Source organism: Chlorocebus sabaeus, chromosome 13, assembly GCF_047675955.1.
Source record: "Chlorocebus sabaeus isolate Y175 chromosome 13, mChlSab1.0.hap1, whole genome shotgun sequence".
Taxonomy (NCBI): domain Eukaryota; kingdom Metazoa; phylum Chordata; class Mammalia; order Primates; family Cercopithecidae; genus Chlorocebus; species Chlorocebus sabaeus.
The window spans coordinates 52040075-52061734 of NC_132916.1; the positions used below are offsets into that span (position 1 = coordinate 52040075).

Sequence of the window (21660 nt, forward strand, 5' to 3'; positions counted from 1 at the left end):
TGTCAATTTGATTAACTTTTATATTTTAACTATAATATTTTAAAACCTGACTATGTAGTTTAAATTTTAACCATCATTCATATATATGTATGCCGATATATCTGCATATCTACATCATGTATCTTACAATACAGAGGAAGAATTGTCATACTCCTTTCTAAGTTTGTAGCAGCTGCCAACATTGTATCTTCCAATGATGTGAAGTATCTTAGAGAGTTTCTTTCAAGTGAAGTATTTGTGCTGTTACCACCTGTTCTTTAACATCTTTGTCCTTTTTGTCAGAACCACTTTCCTTATTCATGTCATTAAGTGGGACCTTCACTAAGTTCCTCGGGCTGTGTAATTAGAGTCTCTCATGGCAGCTATTTTCCCATAACTCCATTCATGTGTGATTCACATTTCACTGCTGGTGTTATAACTTTTTTTTTTTTTTTTTTTTTTTTTTTTTTTTTTTTTGCTGTACTTTTATGTATGTTGACTTCTTTGATTCCCTCTTTGGATTATTCACTTTTATAAAATGTCAGGCAGGTTTATCAGTAGGAGACCAGGAAGCAACACAACAAAATGCTTTGCTGTCTGTGGGAACTGAATTACAGATGTGCAGTGAACAATCAGTAGCAAACTTTAAAAGAAGTGACATCATTGGCCACTGGTCACAATGTATCCATGTTATTTACATAAGGATTTGCGGTCTGAAGAGCCAACAGCAACATTTGTACTTTACTCCGTTACTCAGTTAATATACTGTGAAAACTAAAATTTGAACTGTGTTGTTGGGGAATTATTATTATTTGGTATTATTTAACTAAACCATGGTAATTGAAATCTGTACATATTGGAGCTGTGCAAGGCAAGGACTATCTGTACACACATACATACGTGTGTATTTATTTCAATACCATATGTACGTATACATTGTATTAGTTTATTAGTGCTGCCATAACAAAGTACACATACTGAATGGCTTAAACAACAGAAATTTATTTTCTCACAGTTCTGGAGACAGGAAGTTGAAATCAAGGTGTTGGCAGAGACGGTTTCTTTGAGGCCTTTCTTTTTGCTTCGTGGATGACCATCTTCTCCCTCTGTCTTCGCATGGATTTTCCTCTGTGTGCACATATTCCCATGACCAAATTTCCTCTTCTTATAAGGACACTAATCGTATTGGATTGTAGCCCTCCATATAACCTCACTTTAACTACCTCTTTAAAGGACGTTTCTCCAAATACAGTCACATGCTAAAGTACTGGACGTTTCTCCAAATACAGTCACATTCTAAAGTACTGGAGTTTAGCACTTTAACCTGTTGATTTTGGATGGCCACAATTCAACACAAAACCCTCCAACTTTCATGTCCTCTTCACATGCAAAATATGAGTTCTTTCCCAATAGCTCAAAATATTTAACCCATTCCAGTATCGAATCCAAGTCTAAAAGTTCATCTAAAGATCATCTAAATCAGGCATAGTGAGACTCAAGATATGATTATCCTCAGGCAAAATTCCTCTCCAGCATGAAACTATAGAACTGCAAAAGTTATCAACTTACTAAATGCAATGGTAGGGCTGACATACAATAAACATCCCATTTCCAAAAGGGATAAATCAGAAAGAAGAAAGGGGTCAGAGGTCCCAGTCCAGTCCAAAACCTACCAGGGCAAATTCCAGTATACTTTAGGCTCAAGAATAAATCCCTTTTGTCTCAATTCTTTGTCTTCAGAACCCACTGGGGAGGTGACCCTGCCCTCCAGGACCACAGGGTGGCTGTTTTGCTCCCTTGGCCCTGGATAATGGCAGCCTAGCCTGCTGAAACCAAGGAGGTGGCCCCACCCTCTGAAACTGGGGAAGAGACCTCCCTGCCACCCAGACCTGAGACTCTGAGCCCATAATAATAGTGACAGTAGCATCTTTGGAGTCATTTTTCTCTTTTCTTGAAAAATAGTACAGATTTTTAGCTTGATACCCCAACTGGTTCATCCTATGGAATTTCAGAATTCTGATGGCTTTCCTTCACTCTCTCCCATCACTGTCCCTTTTATTCCAAGCTGGTAGTTTTTCTGCTGATATAAAATTCTCAAAAATAACTTTATTGACTTCATAGGGATCCAAGCCATCAGACAAGAGCACCCTCCACAGATCTTTTCTGGATGATCACATCTGTATTCTTGGCTTCTGCTGAGATCATTGATTCAATCCATGAGTCACATTCATAATTTCTTTATGAAATGAATGACCAGTCACACCCTTGTCTTCTGTTCAGAACGAGTTTTCTCATTTTTTGGCCATATGAATAAACTGATAATTTTCTAAATCTCAAGTTCTGACTCCTTTATTCTTAATGATCCTTTGATATATCTCTCTTCTCTTGTATTTTACTATAAGCATCAAAAAGAAACCTGGCCACACTTTCAAACGTTTGCTTAGAAATCACCTCAGCTAAATCCCTGGGTTAATAATCACTTACATGTTGTACCTTCCATAAAACACTAGAGCACAATTCAGTGATGTTCTTTCCCACTCTATAGTAGGTATTGCCTTTGCTCCAGGATCCAAAACATATTTCTCATTTCCATCTAAGGTTTCACAGTAGCACTTTTTAAATTTTGTGTGTTTTTTGTCTTTTGCTTTTTGTTTTTTTGTTTTTATTTTTTTATTTTTGAGACAGAGTCTTGCTGCGTTGCCCAGGCTGGGGTACAGTGGTGTGATCTCGGCTCACTGCAACTTCTACCACTGCAAATTCTCCTGCCTCAAACTCCCAAGTAGCTGGGATTACAGACATGCACCACTATGCCCAGCTAATTTTTGTATTTTTAGTAGAGACGGGATTTTGCCTTGTTGGCCAAGCTGGTCTTGAACTCTTGACCTCAAGAGAACCACTCACCTCGGCCTCTTAAAGTGCTGGGATTACAGGCGTGAGCCACTGCACCCAGCCCCACAGTAGCACTTTTAATGTCTATATTTCCACCAACAATTTCTTCAAGGCAAGCTAAGCTTTTTCTAACATGGCCTCATCAGTCTTCCAGCCTCTATTTGTTACCTATTTCCAAAGCCACTTCCACATTTATAGTTATTTTTACAGTTGGTATCCCACTCCCAGTATCCAAATCTGTATTAGATTGCTAGGGCTATCATAACAAAAAATAAATACCATTTACTGGAGGGTTAAATAATAGAAATTTATTTTCTCAGAGTTCTGGAGGCAAGGAGTCTGAGATCACAGTGTCAGCAAAGTTTTGTGATTTGTTTTGTTTTGTTCTGTTTTTTATTTTTTATTTTTAAGGCTGCCCTCCATAGACTGTAGATAGCTTTCTCTTTGTCTTTACATAGTCTTTCCTCTGTGCATGTGTATGTCTAATGTCCAAATTTCCTCTTCTTATAAAGACTCCAATCTATTGGATTGGGCCCATCTGACCCTTTTTACCTTAATTACGTCTATCCCAAATACAGTCACATTCTGAGGCACTGTGTGTGAAGGCTTCAATGTATGATTTTTGGGGAGGCACAATTCAAATCAAAATATATGATAACACACACACATGTACATGTATATGTATACTACTATAAAATTGGTGTCTACAACCTGGAACTCTCTCCCGACTCATATATGCAATTGTGTGAGGGCTAAAAGGGGTACAAAAATTAATGTGTCCAAAACTGAGCCTCTGAGAATCATTCCCAAATCAGCACTTTCTGCACTATTCCTTATTATAGTCAATGGTAACTCCATTTGAAGGGGCCAAAATTCTTCAGGTCATCCTTGACTCCTCTCTATTTCCCACAACTATAGCCATGCTTTCCACAAATTCTAATAGCTCTACCTTTCCAAACTATGTACAAAATTTGATTCTCATTCTTACCACCTGGATTCCAGCAACTGTCATCTCTGGAGGACTGTTGCATTAGCCCACCTACTGATAATACTGCCTCTGCTCTTCCTCACATATATTGTACCCTCAAACAAGAAGCATAACAGTTCTAGGAAAATAAGAAATCATCACTTTCTCAAAACCCTCCAGTGACTCCCATCTCATTCAGTGAAAAGCTAAATTCCTTAATGTTACCTCCAAGGCTCTATATTTTCTGGTTTTCTTACTTTTCTTACTTCTTTCCCTAGCTATTCTCCAATTCAAGAACCCTTTGGTTACACTGAACATGTCATGTATGTTTTGACCTCAAGTCTTTTGCACTTGTTAATCTCAATGTCTTGGTGCTATCTCTCCAGATGTTCATATGACCAGTGTGATCACTTCCTCAGGATTTTACTGAAATTTCCTTCTCCTTGAGGCTTTTACTGCATATCTGATTAGCACTGCCACTTCTAGAACCCCTTCCCTGTATTAATGTTTCTCCTTAAAAATTATCAATATTCATTCTACTATATATTTTATTTGTTTATTTTATAAGTTATCAAGAAACAGTAGATTTAAAACTAACTTTATCAAAATCAAGTTAGTCTTCCATGTTTAGTATCCTGGGCTTATGTATGTTTGGTGGAATGCTATTATCTGACCTTTTACAATTTAAATTAATGTTGCTCTATACAACTTGCCAATTAATGATTTGGCTTTCATAATCAGTAATGATAGAGATTTTGTGAGATAATTATAAATTTCTGAGAAAATTTAAAAATAGCCATTCAACTTAATTGAATAATTTATGGTTACTATTAATAACTTGATCTTATGAAATTTTTAATGATAGTCTTTAACAACCTGCTATGAATAGGCAAAACCTTTTAAAATTATGTTTAGGTGATTTTTTAACAATGTTTACATTTTTAAAACTTTTAATATTGATATGGAAAATAGAGTACACCACCTGACTCACCAGACTTTTGTAACAGCAGTTCATATAATCTTTGAACTACATTTGGACAAGATAAGAATGTTGGTCCATACAACTGTGAGGTCAAGGCCAGGTTTGCTGTCTTTTAGGAAGAATGTAAGGACAATAGGAGAATGTTCCCTCTTTTCTTTATATCCATTGTTTCAGAGGCCATATTAAAATTTTAGTATATTACCCAAGTCTATAAGGAAGGTTACTCTTTCTGGCTGAAAAAAATGGGATCTCATTAAACTAAAGAGCTTCTGCACAGCAAAAGAAACTACCATCAGAGTGAACAGGCAACCTACAGAATGGGAGAAAATTTTTGCAATCTACTCATCTGACAAAGGGCTAATATCCAGAACCTACAAAGAACTCAAACAAATTTACAAGAAAAAAGCAAACAACCCCATCAAAAAGTGGGCAAAGGATATGAACAGACATTTCTTAAAAGAAGACATTCATACAGCCAACAGACACATGAAAAAATGCTCATCATCACTGGCCATCAGAGAAATGCAAATCAAAACCACAATGAGGTACCATCTCACACCAGTCAGAATGGCGATCATTAAAAAGTCAGGAAACAACAGGTGCTGGAGAGGATGTGGAGAAATAGGAACACTTTTACACTGTTGGTGGGATTGTAAACTAGTTCAACCATTATGGAAAACAGTACGGCGATTCCTCAAGGATCTAGAACTAGATGTACCATATGACCCAGCCATCCCATTACTGGGTATATACCCAAAGGATTATAAATCATGTTGCTCTAAAGACACATGCACATGTATGTTTATTGTGGCACTATTCACAATAGCAAAGACTTGGAATCAACCCAAATGTCCATCAGTGACAGACTGGATTAAGAAAATGTGGCACATATACACCATGGAATACTATGCAGCCATAAAAAAGGATGAGTTTGTGTCCTTTGTAGGGACATGGATGCAGCTGGAAACCATCATTCTTAGCAAACTATCACAAAAACAGAAAACCAAACACCACATGTTCTTACTCATAGGTGGGAACTGAACAATGAGATCACCTGGACTTGGGAAGGGGAACATCACACACCGGGGCCTATCATGGGGAGAGGGAAGGGGGGAGGGATTGCACTGGGAGTTATACCTGATGTAAATGACGAGTTGATGGGTGCTGATGAGTTGATGGGTGCAGCACACCAACATGGCACAAGTATACATATGTAACAAACCTGCACGTTATGCACATGTACCCTAGAACTCAAAGTATAATAATAATAATAATAATAATAATAATAATAATAGGAGTTTTCCCCTCCTATTATAATGTCCGTCCTTAATTCAATTGACTGTGAACAAGCAACAGCACATTCACTCAGATGAAACAATCATACAGGGCCTATTCTCCTGTTGTGGGTATGGTCTGACATATTTCCCAGAAGCTACATACTACATATTGACTCAAAAGATACAACAAAATTTCTAATGGGTAAAACTCCCTACCTAGGCCCAGAAAATCGAAAGAAATTTTTCTACTAAGTTATTAATTTGGAAATTTATTTCTTCATTTTGTGAGTTCCTAAATTATATGGCTTAAAATATCATGCCAGATAATTTTAAAAGTATTATGACTAGTTGCTATACTGTTAATTTTTCACTTTTATCTGGAGAATTAATTAAAATTTAAGGAGATAATTTTAGAGTCTAAAAATTCCACAGCCTTAAGTTTTGCAGATAATACCTTAAAAACAAACAAAAACAAAAAACAAAACAAAACAAAAAACAAAAACAAAACACAAAAAAACAAAGGCCAAAGTTTGGTACAAACCTAGTATCTCCACTCTCTTCATATTTCTAGGATATTCCTTCCTTATTATAATCCAATAAAAAGAGTTAGACTTCTCATCTCACAGGATCAATAGGAAATCTAGTCTCTTTCAAGGTCTCCCTCCCCAAGTCTTTGGGAGGAAGAGCTGTCCTAAAAAGTGCCTGTGTGATCCACAAATTTATCTAATTTATTTCTCATCATAGTAAATCTGTCTGCTACTTCAGATCTTTTACTGGTCACATTTTGTAGTGTCATAACCACCTTTTTTGGCTGTGTGTGGTTGCTATGTTTGTATAACTTCTCACCAAGTGTGGGCCACTCTTCTTCCATACATTATTTAATTAAGTGACATCTCAGATGTAATATTTCAAAACACTTCATTGAACATTTTTGAAAAAAGTAAATAATTAAAAGCTAGGGGGAAAAGTACATTGTACTTACTAGATGGTGTGGCTCCTGAATTTCACAGGATATGTCCTTCCACTAAACATTCCCTACTCTCTTCACTCTTCTTAAGTCTAAAAAGCCTAAAAAGTTGCAAGAATTAGTCCACATGGCTAGAAAAGACATTGATAGAACAGAGATAGCAGAAATAGACTGAAATATACATGATTAATTGGATTTCAAACAACTTGCAAAAGCCATTCAACAGAAAAAAGAAGTCTGTTTAACAAATAGTGGTGGAAAACTTAAATATCTATTTGGGGAAAAAAGGAAGGAAGAAATAAAGGCAGGAAAGAAGAAGAAAAAAAGCATCTTTACAACCATCCCTCCTCATATCATATATAAATATTAACTCAAACAGATCACATACCTAAATGTAAAATCTAAAAATTCTAGAAGAATATACAGTAAAACTCTTTATGACTTGTGTTAGGCAAATATTTTTTTAAATATGACACACAAATGTGATCCATAAAATAAAATTATAAATCAAAACTCATTAAAATTAAGAACTGTGTTTTAACAGACTATTTTAAGAAAATGAAAAGATAAAACACAGATCAAGTAAAAATATTTGCAAATCACATTTCTGATGAAGAACTTGTATTTAATATTTACATACATGTTTATGACTCAAGTTTCAATCATAATAAAAATGAAAACCTATTCTAAATGAGAATTATTTAGACAAAGTTAATTATTTTCATGTAATGAGAGAAGGAAAACATTAGAGTAGGCTTTCTCTAATAGTGTCCTATTTAGTCTAATTAGCCTATGAGCACTATAAATAAATATTTTTGCTAGTATTTCACTACTAATCTCTAACTTAGAAATAAGAACACTTTGTGTATCTTTCCATGAATTGGAAATATTCAGCCCAACTTGAGGTTTCCTCAGAATGCACAAAAGCAAAAAAAAAAAAAAAAAAAAAAAAAAAATTAAATGTCAGGGTTATGTCTAAAAAAGTATAAATATCATATATATTAAGTACTTCAAGTACTTGATAACACGGACTAAAGAGTTCAGATTTTACTCTGAATACTACAGAAGATAAGAAATTGACATACAATGTAAAAAGCATTTATTTTTAACAAAATGATTTGGGACATTTCAAGGAACATGCTGAAGAAAATGTACCTCTTATCTTTTATTAGCATGTGAGATAAATATAAGAAAATATTTATGAGATCATCCCAATGGAAAAATGCATTCTAGCAAGATAGCAGAGCTAAAGTATGTGCCTAACAACATTACATTTGATGAAATAAACTGCACACAGGGGATTCTAATATGTATTTTATGGAAGGTTTGCTGAATATCTGCATTCTTTGTCGGCCAGAACAAATAGTAATGTTTCCCTTATATCATTTTTTCCTCCATTTGTTTTTGCATATGTAAAATATTTATATGTACAAAACATATACTACATATACAATAAGAAATATAACACTGTGAATACACTTTAAGTCCCTTAGGCTCTCATCCCTAATCTCTCCTCAACCTTTACCCCAGGGGTAAGTACTATTCTGAAACTTGTGCTTACCATTCTGTTGCTTTATTACACATAGGCAGTGAAGTGCGTAATTCTACAGCGCAAACCTTCATTAATTTAAACCTATGTATATTTCAATGTAACCATAACACAGATTAATATATGGAACATTCTCAGCCCTCCGGAGACCTCTTGTGTGCCTCTCCAGCCAGTCATAACCAAACTAAATGCAAACATCATACTTCTTTCTATTACTATAAAGCACTGTTGCCTTTTCTTAATATTTATATAAACAGAATCATACAGTAAAAACTATTTTGTGTCTAATTTTGATGATTCCTGTGGTAAATACTATTTTGTGTCTAATTTTGATGATTCTGGTTCATCCATGCTGTTGCATTTTTGTGTAGTTTATCTTTTTTCATTGCTACATCAGTTTCCATTGCATGGTTACCCTACAATGTGTTTGCCTATTCTACTACTCCTGGGCACGGGTTGTTTCCAGTTTGAAACTACTTTGAATAAAGTCATTAGGAACATCATTGTACATGTCTTATTGGTAGCTAAATTAGTTTACATTTAATTTTGTTGGATTTACACAAATAGGAATTCTGGGTCATAGGGTAGGTGTATGTTTAGCTTTAGGAGACAGTGCCAAACAGTTTTCCAAATAGATCTGTCAATTTAAACTCCTACCAGTAACATGTGAGAGTTCTGGCTGCTCCACACTTTCTTCAAAACTTGTTCTTTTCATTTTTTGAAAAAAACTTTTAGCCATCTGGTAGGTTTATAATGATATATCTTGTTGTAATTTTAATTTGCATTTGCCTAAAGATTGCTGTGATTTTGAGCAGATTTTTATGTTCATTATCCTTTCGAATATCCTCTTTTATGAAGTACCTGCTTAAGTTCTTTACCCTTTCTTAAAATTAACTTGTCTGCATTTTACTTAATGATTTGAAGGAGGCTTTTATACATTCTGGATACCATTTTTTTATTGGACATATATATTGCAAATATCTTCCAGTCTGTAATTATTTTTTAATATCCTACTCATTCTTGATTCTCAGATTTTTTTTTTCTGGACTTATTTTATTTCTTAGAGTATACCCTTTAGATATCCTTTTACCAAGAATTTAATTGACTGTAAGCCCCCTGTTTTTGTTTATCTGTAAGAAATATGTTATTCTTATTTTTGAAAATATTTTAACTGGATTAGCAGTTCTCACTGGAGAGCTTTTTCCGTTGGCATCCCATCTTCCAGCTGTTGTACTAGGCTTGGAAAAGTCAACTGTTTGTCCAATTGATGTCCCAGTTCTATTTTATATCCTCCTTCTGAAATTTCACTATGAGTTGTAAGGAAATTACTTCTTTATTCTTCTTGAAATACGCTGCTGTATTTCCTAAATCTCAAGTTTTGTATTATTTATTATTCCTGGAAAGTTCTCAGACATCATCTCTTTGAATATTACTTCACTTCTGCCTTGCATCACTCTCTGAATTTCTTGTACTCTCACTCTAATTAAGTAAACATTCTGCCTTCTTAAACTCTTCTCAGTGTTTTTTAACACCTCTTTTCCACTGTCTTGTCTTTCCTTGCTACATTCTGGGTAATTAATTAAGGTCTACCATCTCAGCAACTTTCTCTTCTGTTGTGCCTAACCTGCATTTTTTTTTTTTCCTTTTTTAGCTGTCATAATCATCATTGTATTTGTCTATTTTCACGCTGCTGATAAAGACATACCCAAGACTGGGTAATTTACAAAAGAAAGTGGTTTATTGGATTTACAGTTCCATGTGACTGGGGAGACTTCACAATCATGGCAGAAGGAGAAAGGCACATGTCACATGGTGGCAGAGAAGAGAAGAGAGTTTGCGCAGGGAATCTCCACTTTTTAAAACCATCGGATCTTGTGAGATTTATTTACTCTCATGAGAACAGCACAGGAAAGACCTGCCCCCATGATTCAACATACAAAACACATGGGAATTCAAGATGAGATTTGGGTAGGGGCACAGCCAAACCATATTTATTATTTCTAGTATTTTATTTTTATTTTGTATTCTTGCAAAAACAAGACCATTTCATATTGTCAATCAAAGATACAAGAAACAATAAGTACACCAAGCACTAAGTTTACTTAGCTTTAATAAAGGGTATGAAGCAGATAGCAAGTACTATGTGGGGCAAGAAAATCCTGGAGGGCTCAGACACCAAGCTGCAGCTTCCGACGTGCCCAACCATTGCACTGTTCTCAAGAAATGACAAGAGTATGTTGAATGAGGGTCACATGAGCAAACATAAGCCACAGGGACTAGGGTCCCATAGCTTAAGTACCTTGCTAGTCACCTAAAAGGGTATGTATCTAGCTCCCATTCTTTAGTAACACCTTGGCCCATTAACAACAGAATAAACTAAACCTTGCAGAAATTCAAGATGCTGCCATATGGATAAAAATTTTAGGATTCCCTTGAGCTAAGGAAGCTAGGATATCTCCTCAGACAAAGAACAGTTTCTGGCACTATCTTTATTTGTTCTGGGCTGCTATAACAAAATACTTTAGACTGGGTAATTTATAAAGAATAGAAATTTATTGCTCACCATTCTGTAGGCTAAGAAGTCTAAGATCAAGGTACCAGAAGATTTGAGGTCTGGTGAGGGCTTACTTTGTTTCAAAGATGGCACCTCTTGCTGCATCCTTACATGGCAGAGGGGAGCAAGGACACTCCCTTCAGCTTCTTTCGTAAGAGAACCAATCCCATTCCTGAGAGTAGAGCCATCATGACATAATTACTTCTTAAAAGGCCCATATTTTAATATTATCACACTGGGTATTGGTTTCCAACATATGAATTTTGGAAGACACCAACATTTAGACCACAGCATGTCCTTTACACCTCTTTCCACTAAGAAAGTAGTAAGTCTTTGGGGGTTGGATAGGCAGTACATACCACACTTGAGTATGCTGCTCTGAATCATGTATGAGATGACGCAAATGACTGACAGTTTTGTATGTGGTCCAGAGGAAAGAGGGGTGATACAGCAGGTCAAGTCTGTGGTTACAGCAGACTTGCATCTCTGCCATATTACTTGAAAGATCTGTGGTACTGTGGGTATCTAGATATATAGCTGATGAGTATCTAATAGATATAGTGTATAAAATCGCTGGCAAGCTCTAATAGGAGAATTACTGTGCAATCCTTGGAACACAGCCATGACATTTTATCACAGACCTATACAACATTTGAAAAGCAGCTGTCACCATGCTACTTTACCAAGTAGGAGACTGATATATGACAATAGAACATTGTATAATCATATGACTGAAACTGCTCTCTTGGACTGATTGCTATCAGACACAGGAATTCATAAGATTAAGTAAACCCAGCAGCAGCACTTTGCAAGACAGAAGCAGCACATACAGGACTGGGGTGAAGCAGGTCCAGATGATACAAATGAGACGTGCCAATGAGTGACTGATGAGACCCTCAAATCACTCACCCACATTGTTGTACCTGCACTTTTTATTCAGCTTACACTTCCAGAGCTCAGGGTGCGGTTCTCTGTAAACAACTAATAAAATGAAGTGGATCCGTTCATGGATGTGTCAACTTGGTGTATTAGCAGAGGCCCAAATGGATTACTGTTGCACTAGAGCCCTACATAGGAGTGGGTCTGAAAGACAATGGTGAAGTGAAATCCTCCCAGTGGACAGAGTTGCATGCATCTGGTTGTCCACGTTGTGTGTCAACAGAAAATGGCCTGCAATCAGGATAAACATAAACTCCTTGGGAAGTGGCTTTAATAGCAAATGGCTTAGCTGATTAGTTCAATACCTGGATACAGATAGAGCTGAATATGGTGGATAAAAATATCTGAAGAAGAGGATGACTATGAAAATTGGGAAAAGGTGTGAAAATTTTGTATAGCAAATTAGTGTTCAACAGAGAGCATCTGTACTATAAAATCAATTAGATAAGTTGACTCAATCAGTAGATATCAACTAGCCTCTGTCCTTAGTCACCCCGGTACTTGCACAATGGACTCATGAGCGGAGTAACCGTGATGGCACATATTACTATAAGTCCTGGGCCAATAGCATGAACTGTTTCTCACAAAGGCTGACCTAGTTACTGTTATTGTTGAAGTTTCAACTTGCCTGCCACAAAGACCAATGGTGTTTGTCCCTCTCCCTGATAAGTTACCATCCGTTGAAGAGACAACCTAGTCAGTTGGTAAGAATTTTATTACATTGAATCCCTTTCACCCAAGAAGAATCTATGCTTTCTCATAACTGAAATCGAAACATACTCCAGGTATCAGTTTACTTTTCCTTTCCACAGTGCCTCAGCCAGCACTGCCACAGAGGGGTCACAGGATTTCTGTTCTCCCAACATGATACCGTGTAATATCATCTCAGATCAAGTGACTCAATTTGTCACAAGGGAGATGCAACAGTGGGATATACCTATGGGACTCATTTGTCCTGTCGTATGGTACAGAATTTGAAACCTGCTGGCCTCGTGGATTTGGAACAAATTTTTGAAGGTTCAGCTGAGGAATCAGCACAGTAGTATAATCCATGCTCTGGGGTACCCTTAGGATCAGGCTGGAAAGATTAGGTTGGAGTTCTTATGAAACCGTATATTTATCTGGATCATTCTGCTGTCCTGGTTCTGCTTCTTCCACTTCCATACAGATTTATCCTAAAAACACTCCAATAAACCACTGAATGAGTATCTTCCCCCTTAACCTGTGCTTCTAGGGAACCTGAGCTAAGATAATAAGGACTAGATGAGTATTTGTCATGGCACATAAAAGTGGAAGTGGGAAAGAAAGAAAACTCAAAGAGGAAAAGATGCAAAACTCCAAAACTAAAAATCCTTGATCTAACATTTTATATATAATTTAGAACATATATATATATATATATATATAATAAAATAGTAACAGATAAATGTATTGAGGACTTGCTTTTTGACAGACAAAGCTCTAAGCACTTTACATATATTCATTCATCAAAGTATCACAACAACTCTACAATGTAGATTCTATTTTAGTCCTATTTTATATATATGTAGGAATTTGAGGCAGAAGGAGGTTCACACACCTACCCAAGGCATCCCAGTAAACAGGGAATCAGTATTCAGACCTGGGCAGTCTGGTCTGAGTTCTCACATTCCTAACTTTAGTCAATTCATTCAGCAAACATATACTGAGTGCCAGATATATGCCAGATACTATTCTAAGTGCCTGTGTGTAGAGCAGAAACCAATAAGAAATCTTGCCTTCAAGGGGTTTACAGTCTAGTGCAAAGGAGACAGAAAAGAAACAAGATATGTAAAAGACATAACTTGTTAGACAGAATAAACTATTATGGAGAAAATTAAGGCAGGAAAGGAGATAGAAAGACTAATAAGAGTTGAGGCTGCAGTTTGAGATAGGGTGGCCAGAGCAGGCCACACTGAGAAGATAATATGTGGATAAAGCCTGAAGCAAGTAAGGGAGTGACCTCTGTGGAGAGGAGAGCAAACTGTGTTCCAGGCAGGGAGAACAGCAAATGCAAAGGCCTCAGGGTAGGACTAGTCCTGGCACAGTTGATAAATAATGGTGTATTAGTCCATTCTCACATGGCTAATAAAGACATACCCAAGACTGGGTTATTTATAAAGGAAATAGGTTTAATTGACTCACAGTTCAGCATGGCTGGGGAGGCCTCAGAAAATTTATAATCATGGCAGAAGGGGAAGCAAACACATCCTTCTTCACATGGTGGCAGCAAGAAGTGCCAAGCAAAAGTGGAAAAAGCCTCTATAAAAGCCAGCAGATCTCATGAGAACTCACTCACTATCAGGAGAACAGCATGGGGGAAACTGCCCCCATGACTCAATTACCTTCCACCGGGTCCCTCCCATGACATGTGGGGATTATGAGAACTACAATTCAAGACGAGATTTAGATGGGGACACAGTCAAACCACATCAAATGGGAAGATCAGTATGACTTGAGCAAAATGAATAGGAAGAGTCCAGAGAGAGAATGGGAATAGATTGGGTACACCTTTGTGGATCGTTTTAGGAATTTTGGTTTTTAGTCTGAATGAGGTAGGACATGACTGTGGTGTGTAATAATAGCATATATTTTAATAAGATCATTCTGGTTCTCACAATCAGAATAGATTGATAGGTAGGAAGGGCAGGAACGGGAAGAATTGTTACAGGATTTTTGCAATAATCCAACAGAGATGACTGAGTTTGGACCACAGCAGTAGAAGTAGAAGCAGTCAGAAGTTTTACAATTGTGGAAATATTTTCATGGTAAGATCAAAATAATAGTTTTATTCTATTGGATTTCATTTTTAGTATTCCAGCCTACCGGGGTTATAATTAGATCCTAATTCTGACTTCCCCCAGCGTTTTACACATTTTTTTTCCTTTTAGAGGCAACTTGAACCAAGAACCATTGGATAAACACCTAAAAGTCTCATTACATGTTGACTCTGATCTTAAAACAAACAGTTTTTATATTAAAATCCCGGACGCAAGAGTTGAACTAGCCTATCTCAACAATCACATTTTCCTCTTTCCATTTCTCACTCCTTTCTGACAGCCTTTTCCAAAATTGCTTGGCTGATTCAATTAGGAAGAAGCCAGTATTAACAATTCATAGTCTTGGCCCCTGTCTATGCAACTTGACCATGCTGTGAAATTTGGTCATTATGATTGAGCTCAGCACTGTAAGTCCATAGGGCAGGAAGGAAATCTCTCTCCTCCTGGCTTTTTTTTTTTTTTTTTTTTTTTAGCACAAGCAATCCCTTCCTTAGTGAACAATTTATTTCAATTCTAGTTAAAGACTATTTTAACCTAATCGTTACAGGAAGATAGTTATCCTAGAGTTAAACATAGAAGAGAACACATACAAATAAAAATTAGGAAATTTATTTTCAACCTTCCCAAATCTCCAATAAGTGAGCATGAAGTTTATTACACTTTTCAATATCAAGACAACTGGAAATGCAGTATATGAAAGGACTTATATTTAGAAATGTTATATATGATTTCCATTAGAAAGCCCTTGATAATTTACGGCCAAAGGAAGATATGCATTCTCTTAATTTTCTAATCAAAGAATGGTACTTATCAAAAGTAGAAATTTAATCATTCTCATATTCCAAATGGAAATATTAATTGTTCACTATTACTTGAAAAATAACAAATTATATGAGTCTAAAATTACCTATGGTGCAGTTTGCCAAGGTTGTCAGGTTAAGATTCGCTGTGGCCTTCAATAACCAAATGTGGGGCTTAGAAAAGTTTCTGCTCTAATCTGCACAAACAGGCAAAATTAATAAAAGTAAAACTATCCCATAAAAGTTTAAACATTGTAGATAAGAAATTATATTACCACAATCAAATCACTAAGCAATATTTAGGACATTATAAATCAGGATTAATTGTCACTTAGAAAAAAGTAAGGTAATGTGAGCTTAATCAGAATATAAACATTGAAAAAACTCTAACTGTAATTTTTTTTGTTCAAAAACTGACTCACAATTTATTGTCTTCAGAAACACTTTGGTACAAAATCAACAAATTTCTCCAAGTAACATAAAATAATTATGAGATAGGATGTTAGCTAACAGATTTTGTACAGAGTATGATCTATGGATGAAGTTTAAGTGTTACTATTAAATTCCTGTGTAACATTAACCAGATAGCCTGTCTCTTCATTTTGTTAGAGGAAAAATAATATTGTTCCTGTATACTTAATACATAATAAGATAAATTATCAAAATGTGAGAGCTCTTAAAGTAATTTTTATAGGTGATGCAACTATAAGAGCATCATTCTAATGTACACTAATTAAGAATCACTTTGGTTTATTGTCAGCCAAATTTATTATATCACATTACAATTTTATTGCCTTTTTCTTTACATTAAATATTATGATTAACTAGATAATTTTCCTACAGTCCTAAGAAACATTCATCTAAAGAATTGTGTGGTATACAGTACATAAAATACTAAGGCATCTTCTCAGAAATCCGGTGAAATTTCAGTCATGAACTTCTTGTTGGGTCGTAGAAGAGGTTATGGAAAACTCCTATGACTCTCAATGGCTTTGGCTGTTGGAATTCAAACATATTTATTACAAAGTGTATTTTGTAAATACACTGTGAATGTGAAGTCAAACTCCCTTCCACCCTTGATAGGTAGGGATCCCAGTTCCAAGGGATTTGGATAAGAAACCTGGACATTTTAAATCACTCAGATATAATTATTTTTCTGTAAGTTAGTCTTGTTAGGAATGATGATAGCACTAAAAAAAATGGCAAAACAAATTCTGGGAAAAAAAGAAAATATTTGGTGAGCTTTTATCCTATTTCAGACTGGTTTTACTCAGAAACTGAAATACAAAATTATTTCTCAATTACTTAGTTGTTGGTAGTAGAAATAAGAACCTGAAAAAAATGTGCACGTTAAATAAATATGTCCTAAAAAACAACAAAACAATACATACAGATTTAGACACAACAGAATAGACTATACGAATTTTATATCTTAGGTTTCTCTAAGTTTTATCTGTTAAAAGTTTTAAGGTTGTTCTCTCCTTTGCAGCGATAAGTCAAGTTTCTTCTGGAGTCCATTGGGGAATATTTGTTTTTCAGCTAGAAGGCTAGCTTCTTTTTTCCCTCCAACATTTATGTTTGTTTCCTAAGTGGCTTCTGTCACATATTGTTATTTTTGACGTTTTTCATTCTTGAATGTTTCTATAAATAAAAAAAAAGAAGTGTTTATCAGAAATATGTATTGAAAATAACCAGAAAGGAAACTGCCTGCTTTCAAATACTGTTAACACTCACATGCATGTATGGTTTTTGAGAAATGGTTGGAAGCAAAGCAGAAAGAGTCAACAAAATAAAATGAAAACAAAACAAACAAACAACAACAACAACAAAAAAAAAACCCCGAAAAAGTAAGCTCTTCACTCTTCAGAAACAAGGTAGATACTTGTATGAGGTAGGAGATAATAGCTTAGATGTATAAAGTGTTTTTCCATGGACAAAATGCTTTTGTTTGCCTTTCAGTTCATCCTTATAACAACTCTATCATATGGGTAATGTAAGGTAGAAAATTGAGACCTCAGTGAAGTTGAGACCTCCCCAGCAATCACACAGCTAGTAAGAAGATGAAGCTGATTATGTCTAAAAGTGTCTGTTTCCAGACTCAACAGTCTTTGGCTGTGGCACTATGCCTACAGAATAGAATGCAAGTATAGTGGAGTTCTAAGAACTACAGAGGAGGAAAAGGGTGCCTAATAATTGTTAAACTGAAGAAAAATCAACAGGTTTCCAGCATAAGTTGTACTATCTAAAGTTCCTAGTTAACATATACACAGACCTGGCATTAACACAAAATCACATCAGGCTCTCAAATAAAGCAAGCTATGCTATGAATAGGAATTGTGCCTGTCTTCCAGTAAGACACTTTATTCCTTTTTACTATGCCTTTATGGAGCATGATGGATGGGTGATTAAAAGAAGCCCTAAAAGTAAGCACTACAAGTGGTCAAGAGGAAGAGAAAACCAGAAGTCTCTGTGACCCTCCCCTGCCTCTATTGTACTAGAGGTTAGTTAAGCGCTAGCTGCCTGGACCTGGAGAGAGTCTCTGGTCTTTGTTGGTCTTCCTTCTGAGCACTCAATAGCCTATAATTGCCTCCCTCCCTGCCTCCCTCTCTCCTTTTCTCCTTCCTTCCTTCCTTCCTTCCTTCCTTCCTTCCTTCTTTCCATTTGTTTTCCTTCCCTTCTTCCCCTCTCCCACTTTCCCTCACTTTCTTCTTTTTTTCTTCCTGCTTCCTCTCTTCTTTTCTTCTTTGAATTATTTTTCTGTCACACTAGCCGTATAACCTAAAGTAATTTACCTAACCTTTATATGTCTCATTTTCTCATTTTTTTAAGGAGAAGGAGAAGGGGGATAATAATGCCCATTGAATGGAATAGTTGCAAAGATAGAATATGTCAATAAATGTAAAAAGACTAAAATTATCTCACCATCTCTTAGTGATTTTCATGATGTGTGTGAAACACAGAAACAAAATATGCAGTTTTGTGGCTCCTGAGGAGGTCACAGACTAATTGAGAAAGAAGAAAGGTAATGTCAAAGGAGAAGGAAGAGGAATTTCTCCACATACCATGTTAATTCCCCTAATGGTCTGAATTCACTTTCCTCTGTCAACATTCCCATCAGTACTAACTGGGACTGGGAGGTGGAGTGGTCAGTGGGTTGATGCAGAAGAGAACCTGGACTGCATGCTCTCCTAGAATTCCTTCCCTCTCCTCATGATCCACTGTCCTCAACGGCTGCCTTTACATTTTTAGATCTTTCTTATATGACAAACAGTAATAAAACCACACACTGTAGAATATACATTTTAGATATAAGAACACAAGAATTTTAGGCAGTATGCCCAGATTTAATTCCTACTTCTATCATTTACTATCTTTGTGACTTTATCTATAAAAAGGAATAACAGCAATATTTCTTCCTTGCAGTGCTGCTTTTCTTAGGGAGCAGGGGGATGGGATGAAGGAAAATGCAGTAAATGAATTGTAGTACAGAGAACTGGAATCTGAAGACCTAGGTCTGATTCCTGCGTCTACAACTTAACTGGCTGTGTGTCTTGAGGACTCTCTGAATTCCATTTCCTTATCAGTGAATACGTTTTCATTATAATAACTGAATCTGCCAGGCGCGGTGGCTCACGCCTGTAATCCCAGCACTTTGGGAGGCCGAGGAGGGCGGATCACGAGGTCAGGAGATCGAGACCATCCTGGCTAACACTGTGAAACCTCGTCTCTACTGAAAAAAAATACAAAAAATTAGCCGGGCGTGGTGCCGGGATCCTGTAGTCCCAGCTACTCGGGAGGCTGAGGCAGGAGAATGGCGTAAACCCGGGAGGCGGAGCTTGCAGTGAGCCAAGATTGCGCCACTGCACTCCAGCCTGGGCGACAGAACGAGACTCTGTCTCAAAAAATAAAATAAAATAAAATAAAATAAAATAAAATAAAATAACTGAATCATAGAGAATTGAGGAACTATCAAATGAAATAATGAGCTTGCAAGTGCTTTGTAAACTGTAAAGTGCTACAGAAATATTACTTGCCATTGCCATCTCAGAGTCACATAAAACTATTATAAGCATGCAGTTTGAAAATTCAATCTGTCATCTTGACAGTTATTAGTCTAACTTTCCCTTGTCAATAAGCGGATTTAAGATAGTACACAGTTAAGCAGAAAAATGGGAGTTGAGGTAATTAAAATAATTAGATTTTTTTCCAAATAAAAGACTGGGATTTAAACAATCTTAGTTTTAGAAGGGACCTTAGAGGTCAGCTCACCCTGTCTGATCTAACCCAATCTTTACCCAGTGCAGTGGTCCTCTAAATTACATCTATGCTCTGGTGGCAAGCTCTAGTTGACAGAGCAGGAGATTCCACACTGAATAGAAATTGTGTTTCTTGCATACTAACTTTCAAGAAATCTCAAATTGTGCAATAACTGTTTTTTTTTTTCTGACAATAATTTAGGTTTTAAAATCCAAATTGATTTAAAGTCTTTATCTTTTTGGCATTCATCACCCATTCCTTTTGGAAATGTCACAAGGTCAATAAGGAGGTAATGATTCTCATGTTGAAATGAATATTCACTGAACCAGTTACTCAGTTGATCAGACTAACTGAGGTATTTGGAATCATGTAGACAAGTTTCCTTGTAGATCAAGTAAAGTATTTCATTCATAGAAGAGTAGACATAGAATGGAGTTTAATTTTGTTTTTCTCTCTCAAAAATACAGGCTAAAGAAGTGTCCTTCAATGGTCAGAATTATATCTTTTTAAGAATAACCTACAAAATAAAGTTATAAGCATAAAATTACATGGGTAATTATTGGAATAAGAAGGTTAAAGTGAAAAAAAATTTCAATTTCCTCATATTTTGGAGGAATCAAGCTGAAATATGTTTAAAAGTAATTTACATTCTCTTATAAACCTGATGTTTCCTAAAGTGTTAATTTGAAGGAAAGCTATTCCCTTTTCACTTTTCTTTTGGGGAACTTTGAGTGCCGTCCCCTGAAATTGCTCAATGTGATGGTGAACACTGAAACCTGCCATGAACCTTCTTTCTCTTTTAGGATGCAACTTGATTGTGCTTTCTTGGAGTCTCTTCTGAACAGTTTCAACTGGATTTTCATTCATGTTTTCATATTGGTACCCACAATTAACTTCCCTTTCCTTAGTATCTTTTATAATCAACTTGTGGGCTGAGACTGAACAAACAAATAATACAAGTTAATAGCTGCTTTATTTCCCCTCTCATTTGAAGTGATTGAGTATTGCATCTTGTTTCAGAGATAAGTCTTCTATTTGTACTCCTGGCAACCGTTTTTGAATACAGAAAATGTTTGATAGAATCCACACATAATCTGTCAAGCACAAGATAGGAGTCTGGGGTTCATTTCTGTATTCAAGAAATACTTACTGTGAATCTCTTATGAGCCAGACACTTTCCTATAACCTGAGGATAGAGCAAACTGATAAAAACCCCTGCCTTCGTAGTGACCTTATGTGGAGTAGGTGACCAATAACCAAAATAAAAAGGACACTGCAAAACATGTTAGAGAGCATAAAGGAGGCAGATAGTGCCAGACAGGAGGGTTATAGTTTTAAAATAAGGTGATCGCCAAGAAGGTAACTGTTGAATAAAGACCAAAAGGAAGCAAATCTGAAAGCCACATGGATCTCTGGGGAAAGATTATGCCATTTAGATAAAATAGTCTGTGACAGCCTGGAGGATGGAGCTCTCCTAGGGTTTTTGAGAAACAGCTATGAGGCCAACATATCCAGAGTAGTGAGAAAGGAGAAGTAGAGAGGCCACTGGAAGACATTGAGGAGAGGAGTTACACAATCTGACTTAAGATTATTATACTTACTCTGGCTGTTGTGTTGGGAATGGACACTATGGGCTATGTGCAGGAGCAAATAGACTAGTCAGAAAACAAGTGGAGGAATCCAGATGAGAGACAGTGGTTGA

General features: G+C 36.2%; 1 protein-coding gene across 3 annotated transcripts in view; it reads right to left on the bottom strand.

Annotated features, from left to right (window-relative positions):
* Positions 1–8033: 8033 nt before the first annotated feature.
* Positions 8034–21660, bottom strand: part of THEMIS (thymocyte selection associated) — a 210582-nt gene continuing 196955 nt past the window's right edge. For all 3 annotated transcript variants that reach the window (XM_073022451.1, XM_008007111.3, XM_073022452.1), the window contains one exon: positions 8034–17342. In XM_073022451.1, the coding sequence (XP_072878552.1) occupies positions 17311–17342 (32 nt within the window). In that variant the 3' untranslated portion in view covers positions 8034–17310. The remainder of the gene's footprint in view (positions 17343–21660) is intronic.